Source organism: Bombina bombina, chromosome 3 (genome assembly GCF_027579735.1).
Source record: "Bombina bombina isolate aBomBom1 chromosome 3, aBomBom1.pri, whole genome shotgun sequence".
Taxonomy (NCBI): domain Eukaryota; kingdom Metazoa; phylum Chordata; class Amphibia; order Anura; family Bombinatoridae; genus Bombina; species Bombina bombina.
Window position 1 is genome coordinate 47,903,712 of NC_069501.1, and position 19,455 is coordinate 47,923,166.

Below are 19,455 nucleotides of genomic sequence, written 5' to 3' on the forward strand. Positions count from 1 at the left end.
ATATATCGCTCAAAGGCATCCTAGCAAAACCGCTGTCATATAGTTCTACAGACATAATACCTAGGCATTCTCAGCCATTTGAGAAATGCAACCTGAGCCATGAAACACATTTTGGGTTTAATACGTTCCTTTAACCACGTCTGGTCATTTTGTGGACAAACACAAAGGAAGATGGGGCCTGTGTCATTACCTGCTTTAAAGCTGCAGAGCAGGGGATAAGGTCTCCTATTCGATTGATCCCAGAGTTTATTTTCTTCTTTCGATGTCGCTCCACTATATAAAAACAAGATGTATTTCATAACATGAAGTTTGCCAAGTCTAGCTTTTATCATGTAAATTCCATATTATTAGTTGTTCATTTTCATGTTTACAACTAACAGGAAACCAAAGTGCCACTCAAAATGCTGCAGATGTAATACTGAGGTATTAAAAGCATTTCAAAATACTGCACAAAAAAGGGGTTAAAAATAACCCTTCAGATACCACAGGAAGCTATAAAGAAATGCTTTTCTATTTGTTATTCTCTGAAAACAAGGAGTGTGTCACATGACTGCATACTTCCAACTCTGGCTCTTAAAGGGACATTGTTAAATTGTTATTTACCGTGGTTTAAAAAGATCGATAATGCCTTTACTACCCATTTCCAAGCTTTGCACAACCAACATTGTTATATTAATATACTTTATAAGATTTAAACCTCTAGATTTCAGCCTGTTTTTAAGCCACTACAGACAGCCTCTAATCACATGCTTTTTATTAGCTTTTCACAACAGGAGACTGCTAGATTATGTGGGCCATATAGATAACATTGTGCTCACACCCATTGAGTTTTTTTAAGAGTCAGCACAACACAGCACTGATTGGATAAAATACAAGTGAATAGATAATAAAGTCATGTGATCAGGGGGCTGTCAGAAGATGCTTAGATAAAGGTTAATCACAGAGGTAAAAAAAAGTATATTAATATAACTGTGTTAATTATGCAAAACTTGGGAATTGGTAATAAAGGGATTATCTATCTTTTAAAACAATACAAATTCTGGTGTAAACTGTCCCTTTAAGTGACAAAGAAAAATGTTTTACAGTGAACGTCCTCAAAAATCTATATATCATTCAGCCTTCATGACTCCCAGTAAGAAACTTGCAGCGCTGGCATTCTACAAGTGTTTCTAAATATATTAAAAAGAGTGATAATAAAAGCTATAGTCCCCTGCAAAGAGGTTAAATACATAGTTAAAATCACCTCTGTAACAGCAATGCACTACTGATCCTGAGCTGAACATAGTCACTGATTGACAGCTACACACATGCCTCCGATTGGCTAAAACTGCCATGTTCTGCTCCATATCAACCCAGCAAGCCCAGTATGCAATACACTTAAAGGGACATTCCAGACAAAATTTGATTCTCCATGGATGCATTTAAGTTTTGAATAGAAGCATTTTTGTAATATACATGTGTTAGCATTAATGCTTCTAATAAAAGCTATGGGGGTTTATGTAAGAATGCACAGAGCACCAGCATTTTAAACAAAGCACTTGAGCAGAAAGCCTAAAGGTGCTTGTAACATCTGGTAATGACTCAGTTTGTTAATTACTGACATGATACAATCCCCACTGGTGCTCTGAGCAGCTGCAGTTTTTTTAAATGCTAGTGCACTTAGAATATCTAGCTATGCTTCACGTGCACATGCAGAGAAAAATGCTAACACTAAAGTAGTGATAACTTTTACTAAAAGCATTATTGCCAATACTTGTATATTGTAAATTTGTTGTAAATCCCCGACTTGCATTTAAATTTTGACTGGAATGTCCCTTTAAAAGCAAATACAGTGCATTACCAAACATAACAGCAACAAGACTGTAGAGACGAGTTACTTACCTTCATTGTGACTCTCTCGGTTTTTCTTCCTATGATAAGAATTACAAACACATTAACACGGCAAATAAATTCACAATACATGCTGCAGTACACACACAAACTGCAAATCAGGTGCTGGAAATAAATTATCAGCACCGTCAATTTCATTTTCAAAGCCTGAATTAAAGGCATTTATGATCCTTTTAAAAGCTATATTACAGGAGCAGCTAAACATGTTATAATATATTTTTGAATAAAAATGATGTTTAAAAAGGAACATGAAACCCAAACTCGTTTTACTTTCATGATTCAGATAGAGCATGCAATTTTAAACAATTTTCTAATTGACTTCTATTATCACCTTTCTTCATTCACTTGGTATCTTTTGTTGAAAAGCAGGGATGTAATCTCAAGAAGCATGCACATGTCAGGGACACTATATGGCAGCAGTTTTGTAAAAACACTAGGATGACAACACTATTTTCTGCCATAAAGTGCTCCAGGAACCTACATAGGTATGCTCTTCAAAAAAAGAATACCATGATAAAGTAAATTGAAACCTTTTTTTTAAATTGTACGCTTTGTCTGAATCACAACAACATAATTTAGGCTTACTTGATAAATTATTTCATGGTGGTTAGAGTCCATGATCCATTACTCCTGGGAATTACCTTTCCTGAGCACTAGGAGGAGGCAAAGATCAAAAACTCCAAGAGCACTATAAAACCCCTCCCACCTCTATGGTAACTAGTCTAACATACAGCCAAGCAAAAAGGAGGTAGAAAAAAAGAAAAAAAAATAGAGCAAACAAGAAAAGCAGGGGAAAATAGGAGGCGCTAAAAAATACAAACTACCACTAGAAAAAAAATAACAGGGTGGGATCTCATGGACTCTCCATGAAAGAAATACATTTTTCAGGTAAGTATAAAATTATATTTTCTTTCATACAGTTGGTAAATTCTATTACTCCTCAGAAAAACAGAATTTATGCTTACCTGATAAATTACTTTCTCCAACGGTGTGTCCGGTCCACGGCGTCATCCTTACTTGTGGGAATATCTCTTCCCCAACAGGAAATGGCAAAGAGTCCCAGCAAAGCTGGCCATATAGTCCCTCCTAGGCTCCGCCCACCCCAGTCATTCGACCGACGGACAGGAGGAAAAATATAGGAGAAACCATATGGTACCGTGGTGACTGTAGTTAGAGAAAATAATTCATCAGACCTGATTAAAAAACCAGGGCGGGCCATGGACCGGACACACCGTTGGAGAAAGTAATTTATCAGGTAAGCATAAATTCTGTTTTCTCCAACATTGGTGTGTCCGGTCCACGGCGTCATCCTTACTTGTGGGAACCAATACCAAAGCTTTAGGACACGGATGAAGGGAGGGAGCAAATCAGGTTACCTAAACGGAAGGCACCACGGCTTGCAAAACCTTTCTCCCAAAAATAGCCTCCGAAGAAGCAAAAGTATCAAATTTGTAAAATTTGGCAAAAGTGTGCAGTGAAGACCAAGTCGCTGCCTTACATATCTGGTCAACAGAAGCCTCGTTCTTGAAGGCCCATGTGGAAGCCACAGCCCTAGTGGAGTGAGCTGTGATTCTTTCAGGAGGCTGCCGTCCGGCAGTCTCATAAGCCAATCGGATGATGCTTTTAAGCCAAAAGGAAAGAGAGGTAGAAGTCGCTTTTTGACCTCTCCTTTTACCAGAATAGACAACAAACAAACAAGATGTTTGTCTGAAATCTTTTGTAGCCTCTAAATAGAATTTTAGAGCACGGACTACGTCCAAATTGTGTAACAAACGTTCCTTCTTTGAAACTGGATTCGGATATAAAGAAGGTACAACTATCTCCTGGTTAATATTCTTGTTAGAAACAACCTTTGGAAGAAAACCAGGCTTAGTACGCAAAACCACCTTATCTGCATGGAACACCAGATAGGGCGGAGAACACTGCAGAGCAGATAACTCTGAAACTCTTCTAGCAGAAGAAATAGCAACCAAAAACAAAACTTTTCAAGATAGTAACTTAATATCTATGGAATGTAAAGGTTCAAACGGAACCCCTTGAAGAACTGAAAGAACTAGATTTAGACTCCAGGGAGGAGTCAAAGGTCTGTAAACAGGCTTGATCCTAACCAGAGCCTGAACAAATGCTTGAACATCTGGCACAGCTGCCAGTCTTTTGTGTAGTAAGACAGATAAAGCAGAGATCTGTCCCTTTAGAGAACTTGCAGATAGTCCTTTCTCCAAACCTTCTTGTAGAAAGGAGAGAATCTTAGGAATTTTTATCTTATTCCATGGGAATCATTTGGATTCACACCAACAGATATATCTTTTCCATATTTTATGGTAAATCTTTCTAGTTACCGGTTTTCTGGCCTGAACCAGAGTATCTATCACAGAATCTGAAAACCCACGCTTTGATAGAATCAAGCGTTCAATCTCCAAGCCGTCAGCTGGAGGGAGACCAGATTTGGATGTTCGAATGGACCCTGAACAAGAAGGTCCTGTCTCAAAGGTAGCTTCCATGGTGGAACCGATGACATATTCACCAGGTCTGCATACCAAGTCCTGCGTGGCCACGCAGGAGCTATCAAGATCACTGAGGCCCTCTCCTGTTTGATCCTGGCTACCAGCCTGGGAATGAAAGGAAACGGTGGAAATACATAAGCTAGGTTGAAGGTCCAAGGTGCTACTAGTGCATCTACTAGAGTCGCCTTGGGATCCCTGGATCTGGACCCGTAGCAAGGAACCTTGAAGTTCTGACGAGACGCCATCAGACCCATGTCTGGAATGCCCCATAATTGAGTTAGTTGGGCAAAGATCTCCGGATGGAGTTCCCACTCCCCCGGATGGAATGTCGGACGACTCAGATAATCCGCTTCCCAGTTTTCCACACCTGGGATGTGGATCGCAGATAGGTGGCAGGAGTGATCCTCCGCCCATTGAATTATTTTGGTCACTTCTTTCATCGCCAAGGAACTCCTTGTTCCCCCCTGATGATTGATATACGCAACGTTCGTCATGTTGTCTGATTGGAATCTTATGAATCTGGCCTTTGCTAGCTGAGGCCAAGCTCTGAGAGCATTGAAGATCGCTCTTAGTTCCAGAATGTTTATCGGGAGAAGAGACTCTTCCTGAGATCATAGTCCCTGAGCTTTCAGGGATTCCCAGACCGCGCCCCAGCCCACTAGACTGGCGTCGGTCGTGACAATGACCCACTCTGGTCTGCAGAAGCTCATTCCCTGGGATAGATGGTCCAGGGTCAGCCACCAACGGAGTGAATCTCTGGTCTTCTGATCTACTTGAATCATTGGAGACAAGTCTGTATAGTCCCCATTCCACTGTTTGAGCATGCACAGTTGTAATGGTCTTAGATGAATTCATGCAAAAGGAACTATGTCCATTGCTGCAACCATCAACCCTACTACTTCCATGCACTGCGCTATGGAAGGACGTGGAACAGAATGAAGAACTTGACAAGTGCTTAGAAGTTTTGACTTTCTGACCTCTGTCAGAAAAATCCTCATTTCTAAGGAATCTATTATTGTTCCCAAGAAGGGAACTCTTGTTGACGGAGACAGAGAACTTTTTTCTATGTTCACCTTCCATCCGTGTGATCTGAGAAAGGCCAGAACGATGTCTGTATGAGCCTTTGCTGTTGACAGGGACGACGCTTGTATTAGAATGTCGTCCAAGTATGGTACTACTGCAATGCCCCTCGGTCTTAGAACCGCTAGAAGGGACCCTAGTACCTTTGTGAAAATCCTTGGAGCAGTGGCTAACCCGAATGGGAGGGCCACAAACTGGTAATGTTTGTCCAGAAAGGCGAATCTTAGGAACTGATGAGGTTCTTTGTGGATAGGAATATGTAGGTACGCATCCTTTAGATCCACGGTAGTCATAAATTGACCTTCCTGGATAGTGGGTAGAATCGTTCGAATGGTTTCCATCTTGAACGATGGTACCCTGAGAAATTTGTTTAGGATCTTCAAATCCAAAATTGGTCTGAAAGTTCCCTCTTTTTTGGGAACTACGAACAGATTTGAATAAAATCCCATTCCTTGTTCCTTTATTGGAACTGGGTGTATCACTCCCATCTTTAACAGGTCTTCTACACAATGTAAGAACGCCTGTCTCTTTATTTGGTTTAAGGATAAGTGAGACATGTGGAACCTTCCCCTTGGGGGTAGTTCCCTGAATTCCAGAAGATAACCCTGAGAAACTATTTCTAGTGCCCAGGGATCCTGAACATCTCTTGCCCAAGCCTGAGCAAAGAGAGAGAGTCTGCCCCCTACTAGATCCGGTCCCGGATCGGGGGCTACTCCTTCATGCTGTTTTGTTAGCAGCAGCAGGTTTCTTGGCCTGCTTACCCTTGTTCCAGCCTTGCATAGGCTTCCAGGCTGGTTTGGGCTGTGAGGCATTACCCTCTTGCTTAGAGGATGCAGCATTAGAGGCCGGTCCGTTCCTGAAATTGCGAAAGGAACGAAAATTAGACTTATTCTTGGCCTTGAAAGGCCTATCTTGAGGAAGGGCGTGGCCCTTTCCCCCAGTGATGTCTGAGATAATCTCTTTCAATTCTGGTCCAAATAGAGTTTTACCTTTGAAAGGGATGTTAAGCAATTTTGTCTTGGATGATACATCCGCTGACCAAGACTTTAGCCAAAGCGCTCTGCGCGCCACAATTGCAAACCCTGCATTTTTCACGGCTAATCTAGCTAATTGCAAAGCGGCATCTAAAATAAAAGAGTTAGCCAACTTAAGTGCGTGAACTCTGTCCATAACCTCCTCATATGGAGTCTCTCTACTGAGCGACTTTTCTAGTTCCTCGAACCAGAACCACGCTGCTGTAGTGACAGGAACAATGCACGAAATGGGTTGTAGAAGGTAACCTTGCTGTACAAAAATCTTTTTAAGCAAACCTTCCAATTTTTTATCCATAGGATCTTTGAAAGCACAACTATCCTCGATAGGAATAGTAGTGCGCTTGTTTAGAGTAGAAACTGCCCCCTCGACCTTAGGGACTGTCTGTCATAAGTCCTTTCTGGGGTCGACCATAGGAAATAATTTCTTAAATATAGGGGGGGGAACAAAAGGTATGCCGGGCTTCTCCCACTCCTTATTCACTATGTCCGCCACCCACTTGGGTATAGGAAAAGCGTCGGGGTGCACAGGAACCTCTAGAAACTTGTCCATCTTGCATAATTTCTCTGGAATGACCAAGTTGTCACAATCATCCAGAGTAGATAACACCTCCTAAAGCAGTGCGCGGAGATGCTCTAATTTAAATTTAAATGTCACAACATCAGGTTCAGCTTGTTGAGAAATTTTTCCTGAATCTGAAATTTCCCCATCTGACAAAACCTCCCTCATGGCCACTTCGGATTGGTGTGAGGGAATGACAGAACAATTATCAGCGCCCTCCTGCTCTTCAGTGTTTAAAACAGAGCAATCGCGCTTTCTCTGATATGCAGGCATTTTGGATAAAATATTTGCTATGGAGTTATCCATTACAGCCGTCAATTGTTGCATGGTAATAAGCATTGGCGCGCTAGATGTACTAGGGGCCTCCTGCGTGGGCAAAACTGGTGTTGACACAGTAGGAGATGATGTAGTATCATGTCTACTCCCCTCATTTGAGGAATCATCTTGGGCAATTTCATTATCTGTGGCAGTACTGTCCTTACTTTGTTTGGACGCTATGGCACAATTATCACACAATTTTAAATGGGGAGACACATTGGCTTTCATACATATAGAACATAGCTTATCCGAAGGCACAGACATGTTAAACAGGCTTAAACTTGTCAATGAAGCACAAAAAACGTTTTAAAACAAAACCGTTACTGTCTCTTTAAATTTTAAACAGAAACACTTTATTACTGAATATGTGATAAAGTATGAAGGAATTGTTCAAAAATTACCAAAATTTCACCACAGTGTCTTAAAGCATTAAGAGTATTGCACACCAATTTTCAGAGCTTTAACCCTTAAAATAACGGAACCGGAGCCGTTTACAAATTTAACCCCTATACAGTCCCAGCTACAGCCTTTGCTGAGACCTAACCAAGCCCAGAGGGGAATACGATACCAAATGACGCCTTCTAGAAACTTTTCCAGCTACTTTCAGATCCTCACACATGCATCTGCATGTCTTGCTCTCAAAAACAACTGCGCAGTAATGGCGCGAAAATGAGGCTCAGCCTACAACTGGGAAGGCCCTCCCTGACTGGAAAAGGTGTCTAACATAGTGCCTGACGTTAAAAAACGTTCCCCAAGTTTATAAGTGTGAATTATCAGCATAAACATGTATAAAATGTCCAAATAAAGCAATCGATTTAGCCCATAAAAGTGTCTACCAGTTTTATAGCCCATATTAAGCCCTTTATTCTGTTTGAGACTAAGAAAATGGCTTACCGGTCCCCATGAGGGGAAATGACAGCCTTCCAGCATTACACAGTCTTGTTAGAAATATGGCTAGTCATACCTTAAGCAGAAAAGTCTGCTAACTGTTTCCCCCAACTGAAGTTACTTCATCTCAACAGTCCTATGTGGAAACAGCAATCGATTTTAGTTACTGTCTGCTAAAATCATCTTCCTCTCACAAACAGAAATCTTCATCCTTTTATGTTTCAGAGTAAATAGTACATACCAGCACTATTATAAAATAACAAACACTTGATAGAAGAATAAAAAACTACATTTTAAACACCAAAAACTCTTAACCATCTCCGTGGAGATGTTGCCTGTGCAACGGCAAAGAGAATGACTGGGGTGGGCGGAGCCTAGGAGGGACTATATGGCCAGCTTTGCTGGGACTCTTTGCCATTTCCTGTTGGGGAAGAGATATTCCCACAAGTAAGGATGACGCCGTGGACCGGACACACCAATGTTGGAGAAATAAAAGCCATGCAGTGAAGTCCACGAGTAATGAGGGCGGGACGAGCATGATACATCATCTAATTAGACGTTTATTAATATTTTTAACTTTTTTTCACCATACCAGAAAGAATTTAAATAGTTGATATTTTTTTTTTTAAATCATGCAAAAAAACAAGGAAAAAAGCATAGAAAAAAAATCCAACATTAACCAGAAACAGCAGCCTGAAGAACTTTCCTACCAACGGCTGCTTCAGAAGCAAAAACATCAACGTAGTAAAATTAAGTGAAAGTATGCAAAGAAGTCCAAGTTGCTGCCTTGCAAATCTGAACTATAGAGGCATCATTCTTAAAGGCCCAAGATGTGGCAACTGACCTTCTGTAGAAGAATGGGCAGTAACTTTTTTAGTGGGAGACTGACCTACCTCCAAATAAGACTTCTGAATCAAAAGCTTAAGCCAAAGAAACAGCAGTAGCTTTCCGACCTTTCTTAAATCAGAAAAATAAACAAACTAGATGATTGCCTGAAACCCTTAGATGCCTCCAAATAGTACTTGAAAGCTCTGACAACATCCAAATTATGGAGACGGCTTTCCATACAATTCTTAGGATTAGACAAAAAGAAGGAACAACAATTTCCCTACTCATATTGTCCACCGCCTTAGACTAAGTCAAACTTAGTTCTCAAAACTGCCTTATCCTGATGGAAAAAAAAAAAAAAAAAAAAAGGATGAGGATCACAAGAAAGAGCAGATAACTCAAACTCTTCTAGCAGAAGAAATAGCCAAAAGCAACAACACCTTCCATGACAGAAGCTTGATATTCACCTTATGCATGGGCTCAAAAGGAGGAGCCTGCAAAACCGTTAAAACCAAATGAAGACTTCAAGGAGGAGAGACTGGTTTTATGACAGGTTTAATCCTGACCAATGCTTGCACAAAAATATGTATTCTTACCTGATAAATTATTTTATTTTTTGGTAGTAAGATACCACAAACTCATATTCTTACATATGGGAATACATCACCTGGCCACCAGGAGGCAGCAAAGACACCCCCAACAGAGCATTCAACGATCCCTTCCACTTCCCCTACCCTCCCAGTAGTTCAAACCGAGGACAGGGAAAAGTAAGAGATAAAAGATGTAAAAAAGGTGCCAACTAGACTGCCACCACACAAAAAAAAATCGAGGGCAGGTTTGTGGACTCTCACTACCAAGAAAAAAAATAAATTTATCAGTCGCTGCAAAAACATTTAACTGATAAAAGTATTGCAGATCTGTTCAACTGAAGTCTCATTCTTGAAGGACCAAGACGTTAACACTGAATGGGTAGAACGAGCAGTAATTTGTAATATACCCGCCTCTGAGTAAGCCATATCCATAAGACTTCCCAACCAAAAAGACAAAGAAACAGCAATAGCCTTCTGACCCTCGCGCTTGCCAGAAAAGAGTACAAACAGGTATGACAATTAACAGAAATCCTTGGTAGCATGAAGCTAGAACTTTAATGTCCGAACCACATCCAGGTTGTGCAATAACCTCTCCTTAGAAGACCCCAAATTAGGGCAAAGAGACGGAACAACAAATTCCTGATTTATATTAGTAGTCGAAACCACCTTAGGTAAGAAACCTTATGAAATACCATATAAGGGGAATCACACTGAAGAGCAGACAATTCTGAAACTCTTTATGCAGAAGAAGATTGTGCCAGCAAAAATAATATATTCCAAAATAGTAACTTAATATCAGGAGAATGCATAGGCTCAAATGGAGCATGCTTTAAAACTTTAAGAACAAAGTTAAGGCTCCAAGGAGGAGCGATAGGTTTGAAAACTGGTCTAATTCTAATAAAAGCTTGAACAAAAAGGTTGAACATCAGGCAAACGCGCCAACTTTCTATGTTAAAAACGGAAAGAGCCAATATCAGGCCCTAAACAGAACTAGCCGACAGACCCTTTTCAAGTCTTTCTTGTAGAAAGAGAAGGATACGTTGAATTCTTACTGTGTGCAAGGAAAAAAAAACGTTCTGCACACCAGGATAACTACACCTTCCATACCTTGTGATATATACAGATCTGGTGACAGGCTTACACGCCTGAATTAAAGTAACAATAAGAGGCTCAGAAAAACCTCTGAGTTAAAATTATTTGTTCAAAATCCATGCAGTAAGTCTCAGAGAATCTAGATTTTGTTAAAAGAAATTAACCTGAGCTAGAAGGTCCGGCCTCTGAGGACGACGCCATGGAGGAGCAGACAACAATCTTATGAGATCTGAATACCATGTCCTGGGTGGCCACGTAAAAGCTATGAGAATCGCAGGCACCCCTTCCTGTTTGAGCTGTGCTATTACACGTGGCAGGAGCACAATCGGGGGGGGGGGGGGGGGGGAGAGCAGATAAAATAGCTAATAAACCCAAGGACTGCCAAAAGTATCCATCAACTGCGCCTGAGGATCCCTTAGCCTCGATCTGTAACTGTGAAATTTATAATTGAGACAAGACGCCATGAGGTCTATCTCAGGAGCCCCCCACCGACGTAAGATCTCATTGAAGACCTCCTGATTTAGAGAACACTCTTAGGAGTGAAGTGTTTATCGGCTTAGATAATCTAACTCCCAGTTCTCCACACCTGGGATGTGAATAGCCGAAATCAGACATTGATGACGCTCTGCCCATTCTAGTATGCAAGCTACTTCCTGCATCACTAAAAAACTGCATGCTCCCCCTTGATGATTGACATATGCCACCGTAGTGATGTTGTCCAATTCAAATTGAATAGAACGGATGGAACACAGCTGAAGCCATGCCACTAAGGTATTGAAGACGGCCCTGAGTTCCAGTATATTTATAGGAAGAGATTCTTCCCTTGTTGGCCATACTCCCTCAGCTCTCCGATTGCCCCATACTGCTCCCCTATCAGATAGACTTGGGTCCATGGTGATATTCTCCTAGGATAGGCACAGAAAACTCATACCACGAAGAGTAGACTGGAGAACTCGACAGGCTAACTAAAGTTTAACTTTGCGTTGGTCTGAGAGAGGAGAGAGCGCAAAAGAGAAAGGGGAGAGAGCGCAAAAGAGAAAGGGGAGAGAGCAAGCAAGGGGTGGGACCGCTGTACTGCAAAAAATGGCCCGTGTGAACGGGCTTTAGGACTAGTATAGTAGATTAGTACATAATCCAGCAGAGACAAACTAGTGCTGTAACATAAAAGCAGAGGAAATGAAATAGGAGGCGGCAAAGGACATGTTCCTGAGACACCTGTGGCAGGTTTGTGACTAAGTCCCAACAAGGTGTAATTGTGCCACTACCCAATATTCACAACACATCCCTCTGAAAAACAGCAGCACTCTGAGCGGAAAATTGGGTCTGAACTCCAAAGTGAAGTCCAAAACCCCTCTCATAGAAAACATCTGGAGCACCTTCACTCTTCACCGACCTCCAGTGGAGGCAAAGACAAGACTAGTTACCATAGAGGTGGGAGTGGTTTTATAGCAGGGTTTCACAACACCAGTCCCCAGGACCCTTAACAGGCGAGATATTCATATCTAGAGCACAGGTGCAATAATCAGCTGATCAGTAACCATGGTTACTAACCTGCTCTCACCCTTCAGATAATTATTTCACCTGTGCTCTAGTTAAGATATAATGAATATCTGGCCAGTTAAGGGTCCTGAGGACTGGAGTTGAGAAACACTGTTTGATATGGCTCTTGGTGCTTAGGAATCTTTTCCTCCTCCTAGTGGTCAAGAAAGGTAATTCCCAGGAGTAATGGATTGTGGACTCTCACGACCTGTATGAAATAAATAATGGTTTTGGGTTTCATAGCTGGTACGGTTACTCATTATTTCACAACCGATACTGCTTTAAAATACTCAAGGACAAATAGTGAAAAAGGAAAGCGCTAAGACCATGTAAAAGTTAAATATAAAATAGCATTTTCTGTTAGTGTGCCCATGAAGTGTGCTCACCAATAATAGTGTAGTTCTGTGTATCAGCCTGCATACATTCATTAGCTATATATTTTTAGAATTCACTGTAACTAAAATGTTCTCTAAACCGAATGGCAAGATAAAGATAACTGCGGAGATCCTTGTTCAGCCTCAGTATACTATACTAGAACATTTAACAGCACAGTGCTAAAATATACCAAGCTGTTTTAAACAGGACAGTTAGTACATCTCCACAATTTGCTGTTAATACAGCAGCTACTATTGGCAGTAGTCTTACACCTTATATGCCAACTGTAGGCTGTTCGGTACCTTTATAGTATGTGTGTACTGCAGTCATTGTCCCTCAATTACAGCAATTTGTTTAGAAAACTGGTGCAGTGAACAATACACTGCTAATTTAGTGTATTAGGTCTGTAAAATCCACAAACAGACTAGACTGACTGAAGCAATATGTTTTTTAGTGGGTGCTGTTGACATATTCTCACTTATAGTCTCCCATGAATTTCCCGGAATACTAAGAGTAATGCAGGAAGTACCTGTGCTTGCTTTTGGTAGGTGTATCATTCTGGGTCATCTCCGGCATGCTTACAGAATGGGACCTATAGATATAAAGGCAGAAAAGATTTCATATACAACCAAAAGCAATTGTTATATTTATTTACAGAGTATGATGAAATGGAAAGAAAAAAAAAAAATCATGCTAACGCTTATTGATATTGTATTAATAAGTATTGTATTTAATTAGATTTGTCTCATGATTCTGATAGAGCTTACAGTTTTAAAATTTACAGCAGTTTTACCAGAAAGTTTTTTCTTTTTTCAAAAAAGCTTTATTGAGTGAACATATATAGAACATTACAGTCGGTTCAGTGTGCATGTACATAACATGAGATAACAAGTCAAAGATGTTATTACATATTCCAGTTTAACATGTTCTGCATTAACAATTTGTTTGTTCACTGTGGGATATATCCTACATATTTAACACCTTGTCTAAGCATATGTTGATTCAATCAAAAAGTTTCAATGTAGGAGCATTTGCTTGTATTTAAGATAGTAGTGGTTCTGTTTTATACTCATCTATTACACCAAGTATCAATCAGATAAGCATCTTTCTTTCAGTGCTCCATTACCACAGTTTATCTCAATAAGCTATTTTAAGGGGGGGAAAAGAAGAAAAAAGAGAGGGGTAAAATGTGAAGTCAAGAAGGGGAAAGAAGAAAAAAAAAAAAAAAAAAAAAAAAAAAGGCTTTGGGGGCTTCATGACTCAGTTATTCTGTTGTTAATACCTAGACCTCTTCGGCAGGCAACCTGACCCTACACAGTTTTGCCTTCCCAAATTAGCGTCATGTACTCATGGGTCTCCATCTTCCCAGCTTTCAAGTAATGAAATTTCTCAAGTCCTAGCAGATCCCACACCCCAGCCCTTCACTCTCCTAGACTTGGTATGTGCAATGATTTCTACCAGAAAGTTTTTTAACACTAGAATGGCAGCAGCATTTGCCCAATGTACAACACTTTTGTATTGTGTAAATAAGACAGATTTGTATAAAATTGCCTTACAAGGGACAACTCAGAATCTAATCCCCCATAGTGCTAGATTTATCGCTCATGCTCGCACATTAACTTCGCTTGACAAAGGATTTTTTTTGCACATATTGCAAGTTAAAAGTAACCCTACGACAGGAAAAAAACCAAACTTAAAATATCACAACCCCATTAACATATTCCCCCATAGACTTCAATGTAACGCAAAAAGTGTGTGTGTGGGGGGGGGGGGGGAAACTAACACCCTTACAAGTATGCAAACCCGATCATGTTTTCTTACGTGCGCTAACTCAACATGAAATAAAAATATTTCACATTCCAGTGTTCTTCACATAGAAGAATATGTTTTATTTATTTATAAATATTTCTATACCTACACATCTGTTTTTTTGGTAAAATATATATCTATATATAATTATAAACAGGTATAGATATATTAGAACATATTTCCCTATGGAATGTGAAATATTTACAGTAAATACATAAACACTTTATTATTGCATAAATATGATTTTTTACACACATTTTCTAACACCTGACACCTCATATCTTTGAGCCCTTATAACTTTTTAAATCATTTTTATTATACTGTCATGAGTATAAATGTATCATTTTGATGTGTGTTGTGCAACTTTTTTGTCTAGCTTAAAGGGACACTGTACCCAAACATTTTCTTTCGTGATTCAGATTGAGCATGAAATTTTAAGCAACTTTCTAATTTACTCCTATTATCAAATTTTCTTCATTCTCTTGGTATCTTTATTTGAAATGCAAGAATGTAAGTTTAGATGCCGGCCCATTTTTGGTGAACAACCTGGGTTGTCCTTGCTGATTGGTGGATAAATTCATCCACCAATAAAAAAGTGCTGTCCAGAGTACGGAAACCAAAAAAAAGCTTAGATGCCTTCTTTTTCAAATAATGATAGCAAGAGAACGAAGAAAAATTGATAATAGGAGAAAATTAGAAAGTTGCTTAAAATTGCATGCTCTTTCTGAATTACAAAATGAAAAATTTGGGTTCAGTGTCCCTTTAACAGTTAACCAGAGCTCTGAAGTCGCACGCATGTTAAATTCAGCGAAAGCATTTACTTTCAACCTGTAATAAGAGTGCTACATCCAAAGCGCGCATAGAGCCACAATAAAGTCCTTATCACTTGCGTGCAACAGTTAGCGCACTACTGGTAATTTAGCACAAAATGTTTAATAAAATACATTGTAATATACATTTATAATCTTGCTGAAAATGGTGCATAGCCCACTACCCACAGTCATAGAGCGTCAGCATCATTCTTACCTCCCGCAAAAGGGATAAACGCACAGTAGAAGTGTTTCTTGGGACCGACAGAGCACTACAGGTCCTGAGCAGAAACTGTTGCTGATCAAATCAGCATAACTAGTTACGGAGCTGAGTCACGAATGGATAAGCGGCAGTTTCCACTGAAGACCTGCAAAGCTATGCAGGTTCCTTGCGGTTCTTCTGCTATGTGTTTAACTCCTCTGTGAGGATTAAACAGAGGTGCAGGTAACTTATAGTAAGAGCATGTCATTTTTCAACTATAATGGTCCTATTTCAAATGGTTTTAAAGTTCCTTCTTGCAGAATTATAAAGTTCCTTTAATTACGTATACAACACAATGCACAGCTCTTACATTAGGTTGCAGATACTCAATAACAGCAAATAAGAGAACATGGAGCCGGAGGGTCTGCAGCATTTTCTCACCTTTAGAGCTGGGCGTCTCTTCTCAGTGCAAGATACTGGCGTTGGATCACTCTGGTTTGCAATAAAGTTGCCCCACCCCCCTCTGCTCTCCCTGGTGTCATTAGGTGTTGAGCCGTCACATCCCTCATTCTACTACATATAGAGAGAAAGTGCATGAAAATATTAACTGTAAGACAAAAAGGGTTGTTTCATTATATGAGTTTTTAAATAATATTTTAATCATTGTTATGTAAAATTAATTTTAAAAAAAAGAGACATAAAAACCCCTTTGAATTTGCAATATAAAATGTTTAACTGACATCAACGGAAATTATATTATAAGATACAAGTTGCAAGTTTAAAAGGACATGAAACCCACATTTTTTCTTTCATGATTTAGAAAGAGCATGCAATTTTAAACAACTTTCTAATTAACTTCTGTTTCTAATTTGTTTAATTCTCTTGATATCCCTTTATGAAAAGCATATCTAAATAGGCTCAGTAGCTGCTGATTGGTGGCTGCACATAGATGCCTCGTGTGATTGGCTCACCTATGTGCATTTCTATTTCTTCAACAAAGGATATATAAAGAATGAAGCAAAATAAATAGAAGTAAATTACCTTCACAACCTTCTGAGACCCCAATCTTCCTTGAAAAGTTGTGCAGTTTCTCACCCCCTATTACCCATGTAATATCTGACTTACAAACTCCTTTTTAGATTACCTGCCATCTTTCCCAAAATCTTGGGAGAGCGACATAACCTTTATGATATCAATTACTGAATGGAATTCAATCTTTGTTAAAACCCGTAAATCAGCCCACTCAGCTAAACTACTAGAGACTAACATTAAATTACTGACCAGGCAGTACCTAACACCACAAAAACCTAAATATGTATTACCAAACTCATCCAGCCGAAGCTGGAGATTATGCCCAGGCAAAGGCACCCTATACCATATTTGGTGTACCTGCTACAAAATACAACCTTTTTGGAACTCCATTGCAAAATATATACAAGAAGCCTTGGGGACTCAGATTCCGTTAGATCCTCTAATATTTTTATTTCATATGTACTCAAAATTCCAATCGAAATTGCACTTGAGACTCTTTCAGCTAATGGTTTGCAGTGCTAATCAATTACACGCCTGAGAAAGAAAAAAAAAAAAAACACATGACCCCCTCTCTACAAATGTGGATACGAGAACTCAAAATAACCTAAACTAGAAAGATACCACTACCTTCTTTCTAATACACTTGACACATTACGGTATTTCTTTGGGAATCCGGGTCTAATCAATAACCAACCTACTCACCCCATACAAAAAAACATCCTGTGTCAATATCCTTTTCCAACTACCCATTCTAATAAGTACCTAGATTAATAGATTTCTATATTGCAATACTGTGGTACATTGTGATAGCTCAGCTGTTTGAATAACCTCAAGATACTTAATTGTTTTTGTTGTTCTATTTGTTTTGGATATCTACTTTAACTTGTAAACTTAATATATAACCATGGTAAATCACTCAACTTATGATATTCTATTGGACTTTACTGTTCCCCTGAGACTTCTCTTATCTGGAAAATACTACAGAGCAGAATTGACATATTGAACTGATGGAGAATAGACATTCCTGGATTATGCAATATCTAAGCTCTGTAAACTTGGTATATTTTAAATGCCAATATTGTAATATCTACCTCTACAAGCTGAAATAATAAAATTAAATAAAAAAAATGTATTTTAAAAAAAAAAAAAAAAAAAAAAAAGGAAGGAGGAAGAAGTTAATATAGGGGGAACTTCCGGGCAGCGGCCATGAGCAGTCGCAAAGCCGCATGCTGCTGCAGCTTTTTTTTTTTATTTACTTTAAAATAACAATCTCTTTTTAGATGCTTGATCTGTATAACTCTACGCAAGACCTACTCTACATTTTGCAGCAAATACTGAACATAAAAGCGTGAGGATAGCTGTTGGCATCGGCGCCTGGAGCCGTTTCAAGACCTCGGCCTCATTCAACCCCCCGGCAGGGCGCCTTTGTCCTGTCGTTAAGCAGCACTGTGTGTGCTTTCAACTTATAAATTTTAGCATCTATTGCCGCTACATCTTTTGAGGATTTAAGGGATTACACTGCTTATCATTTACAAAATGGAGACATTCGGCAGAGACTTTGTTGAGGCTGTGGCGCACTTGCTGGACCTACATTTTCAGCACCTCATAGCCAGCGTAACTGCAGCATGGTGTCCCGCGCCATATCAACCACGGAGCGAGGAGCTACTGGGGCAGGTAAACTTACAGATCCCACTTATTGAAATGGACTGCAAAGTGATAAGTCACTCGAACAAGTTGTGTATGACTGAGCACCCAGTTAGAGATGGAGAGCAGCGAGTACTCCCGGAGCGACAGGCAATTCAGGCTGAGGATCATCCAACCATTTCCGAGACTTGCTCTGCTTCAGACCTCCCTGAGTTTACAATACAGGCGAAAGCCTCTATAGAAGGATGCAGCATTCTCATCACCTCATGGAGTGATAATTGTTCCGCCGCAAGAAGTCAAGTCTTCAAAGCTGGACTTTGGGCAATTGACTCTGCAGACTTAGAGCCATCTGAAGCCGATGGAGGTGATGACATGCTACTAACCTATAGACTTTACTTACAGGCTATATCATTCCACTTGGGTATTTATGCCCTGAACATGGTTAAATGTGACACTAATTGGAGGTTCTTACCGTCTTCACTCCAACCTCTATGAAAATTGTGACCCCTAATGGAACAACTGTGACTGTTCATCTCTCTTATAGCTAATAAGGGACTTCCTATCTGATTTCTGAGCCCTACAGATCTGTGCTGTAGTTATCTTTTTTTGTTTGTGTGGGTTGGTAGCAGCACTAACATTTATTTATGCATTATGGCTAGCTACAGATTTACCATTGTTGCTTTGGTTTAGTCTCACTAAAAATTTTTGCTATAACATGTCATATCAGTAAGGGGTAACTGCTATTACTCAAGTTACAACATCGCTACTTTGATAATCTCATTTCTCCTTATCCCATACTGGACAAGTTATTGACCTCATAGTTTTAGCCAACAATGCTCTTAGAAGTCCTCTGGTTTGTATCTATTAACCTCCTAAGTTGCTAGGTAGTGTCCTGTCGGCGGCCGAGGTGGGGCAGGGCACCTTATTTATCTTATTTATCTTAATATAATTAAGAGGTAAGCGCTTATTTTACTCTTAATATTTTTCTCTTTGAAGAGCTATTCATCTATTACTAATTATTGTAGAAGGGTCACGCATATGCATTGCGCTCAATCAGCATTCTAGCATTTAGTGAGCTGTACCTCTTTACCAGTAAATTAAACGTTAAACGCTAATTTATTTTACAGTTAATGACCCACAACAACACTCCTATTGGCTTTCCTATCCCATGTTCTATTAAATATAGCTGAGAAATCCCTATATCTTTAGGTGTTTTGAACAGGTAGATTTTACTGTTATGTATATATAGTTTGACGCAGCGT

General features: G+C 39.7%; 1 protein-coding gene across 5 annotated transcripts in view; it reads right to left on the reverse strand.

Annotated features, from left to right (window-relative positions):
- USF3 (upstream transcription factor family member 3) overlaps positions 1 to 19,455 on the reverse strand; it is a 67,226-nt gene that overhangs the window by 41,190 nt on the left and 6,581 nt on the right. For 2 of the 5 annotated variants that reach the window (XM_053705824.1, XM_053705820.1), the window contains exons 2-5: positions 15,959 to 16,090; positions 13,227 to 13,289; positions 1,882 to 1,910; positions 191 to 273 (exon numbers count right to left, since the gene is read on the reverse strand). In XM_053705824.1, the coding sequence (XP_053561799.1) occupies positions 191 to 273; positions 1,882 to 1,910; positions 13,227 to 13,273 (159 nt within the window). In that variant the 5' untranslated portion in view covers positions 13,274 to 13,289; positions 15,959 to 16,090. Of the gene's footprint in view, positions 1 to 190; positions 274 to 1,881; positions 1,911 to 13,226; positions 13,290 to 15,958; positions 16,125 to 19,455 lie in introns of all 5 variants that reach the window. The other 3 variants (XM_053705822.1, XM_053705821.1, XM_053705823.1) reach the window with 2 other exon arrangements.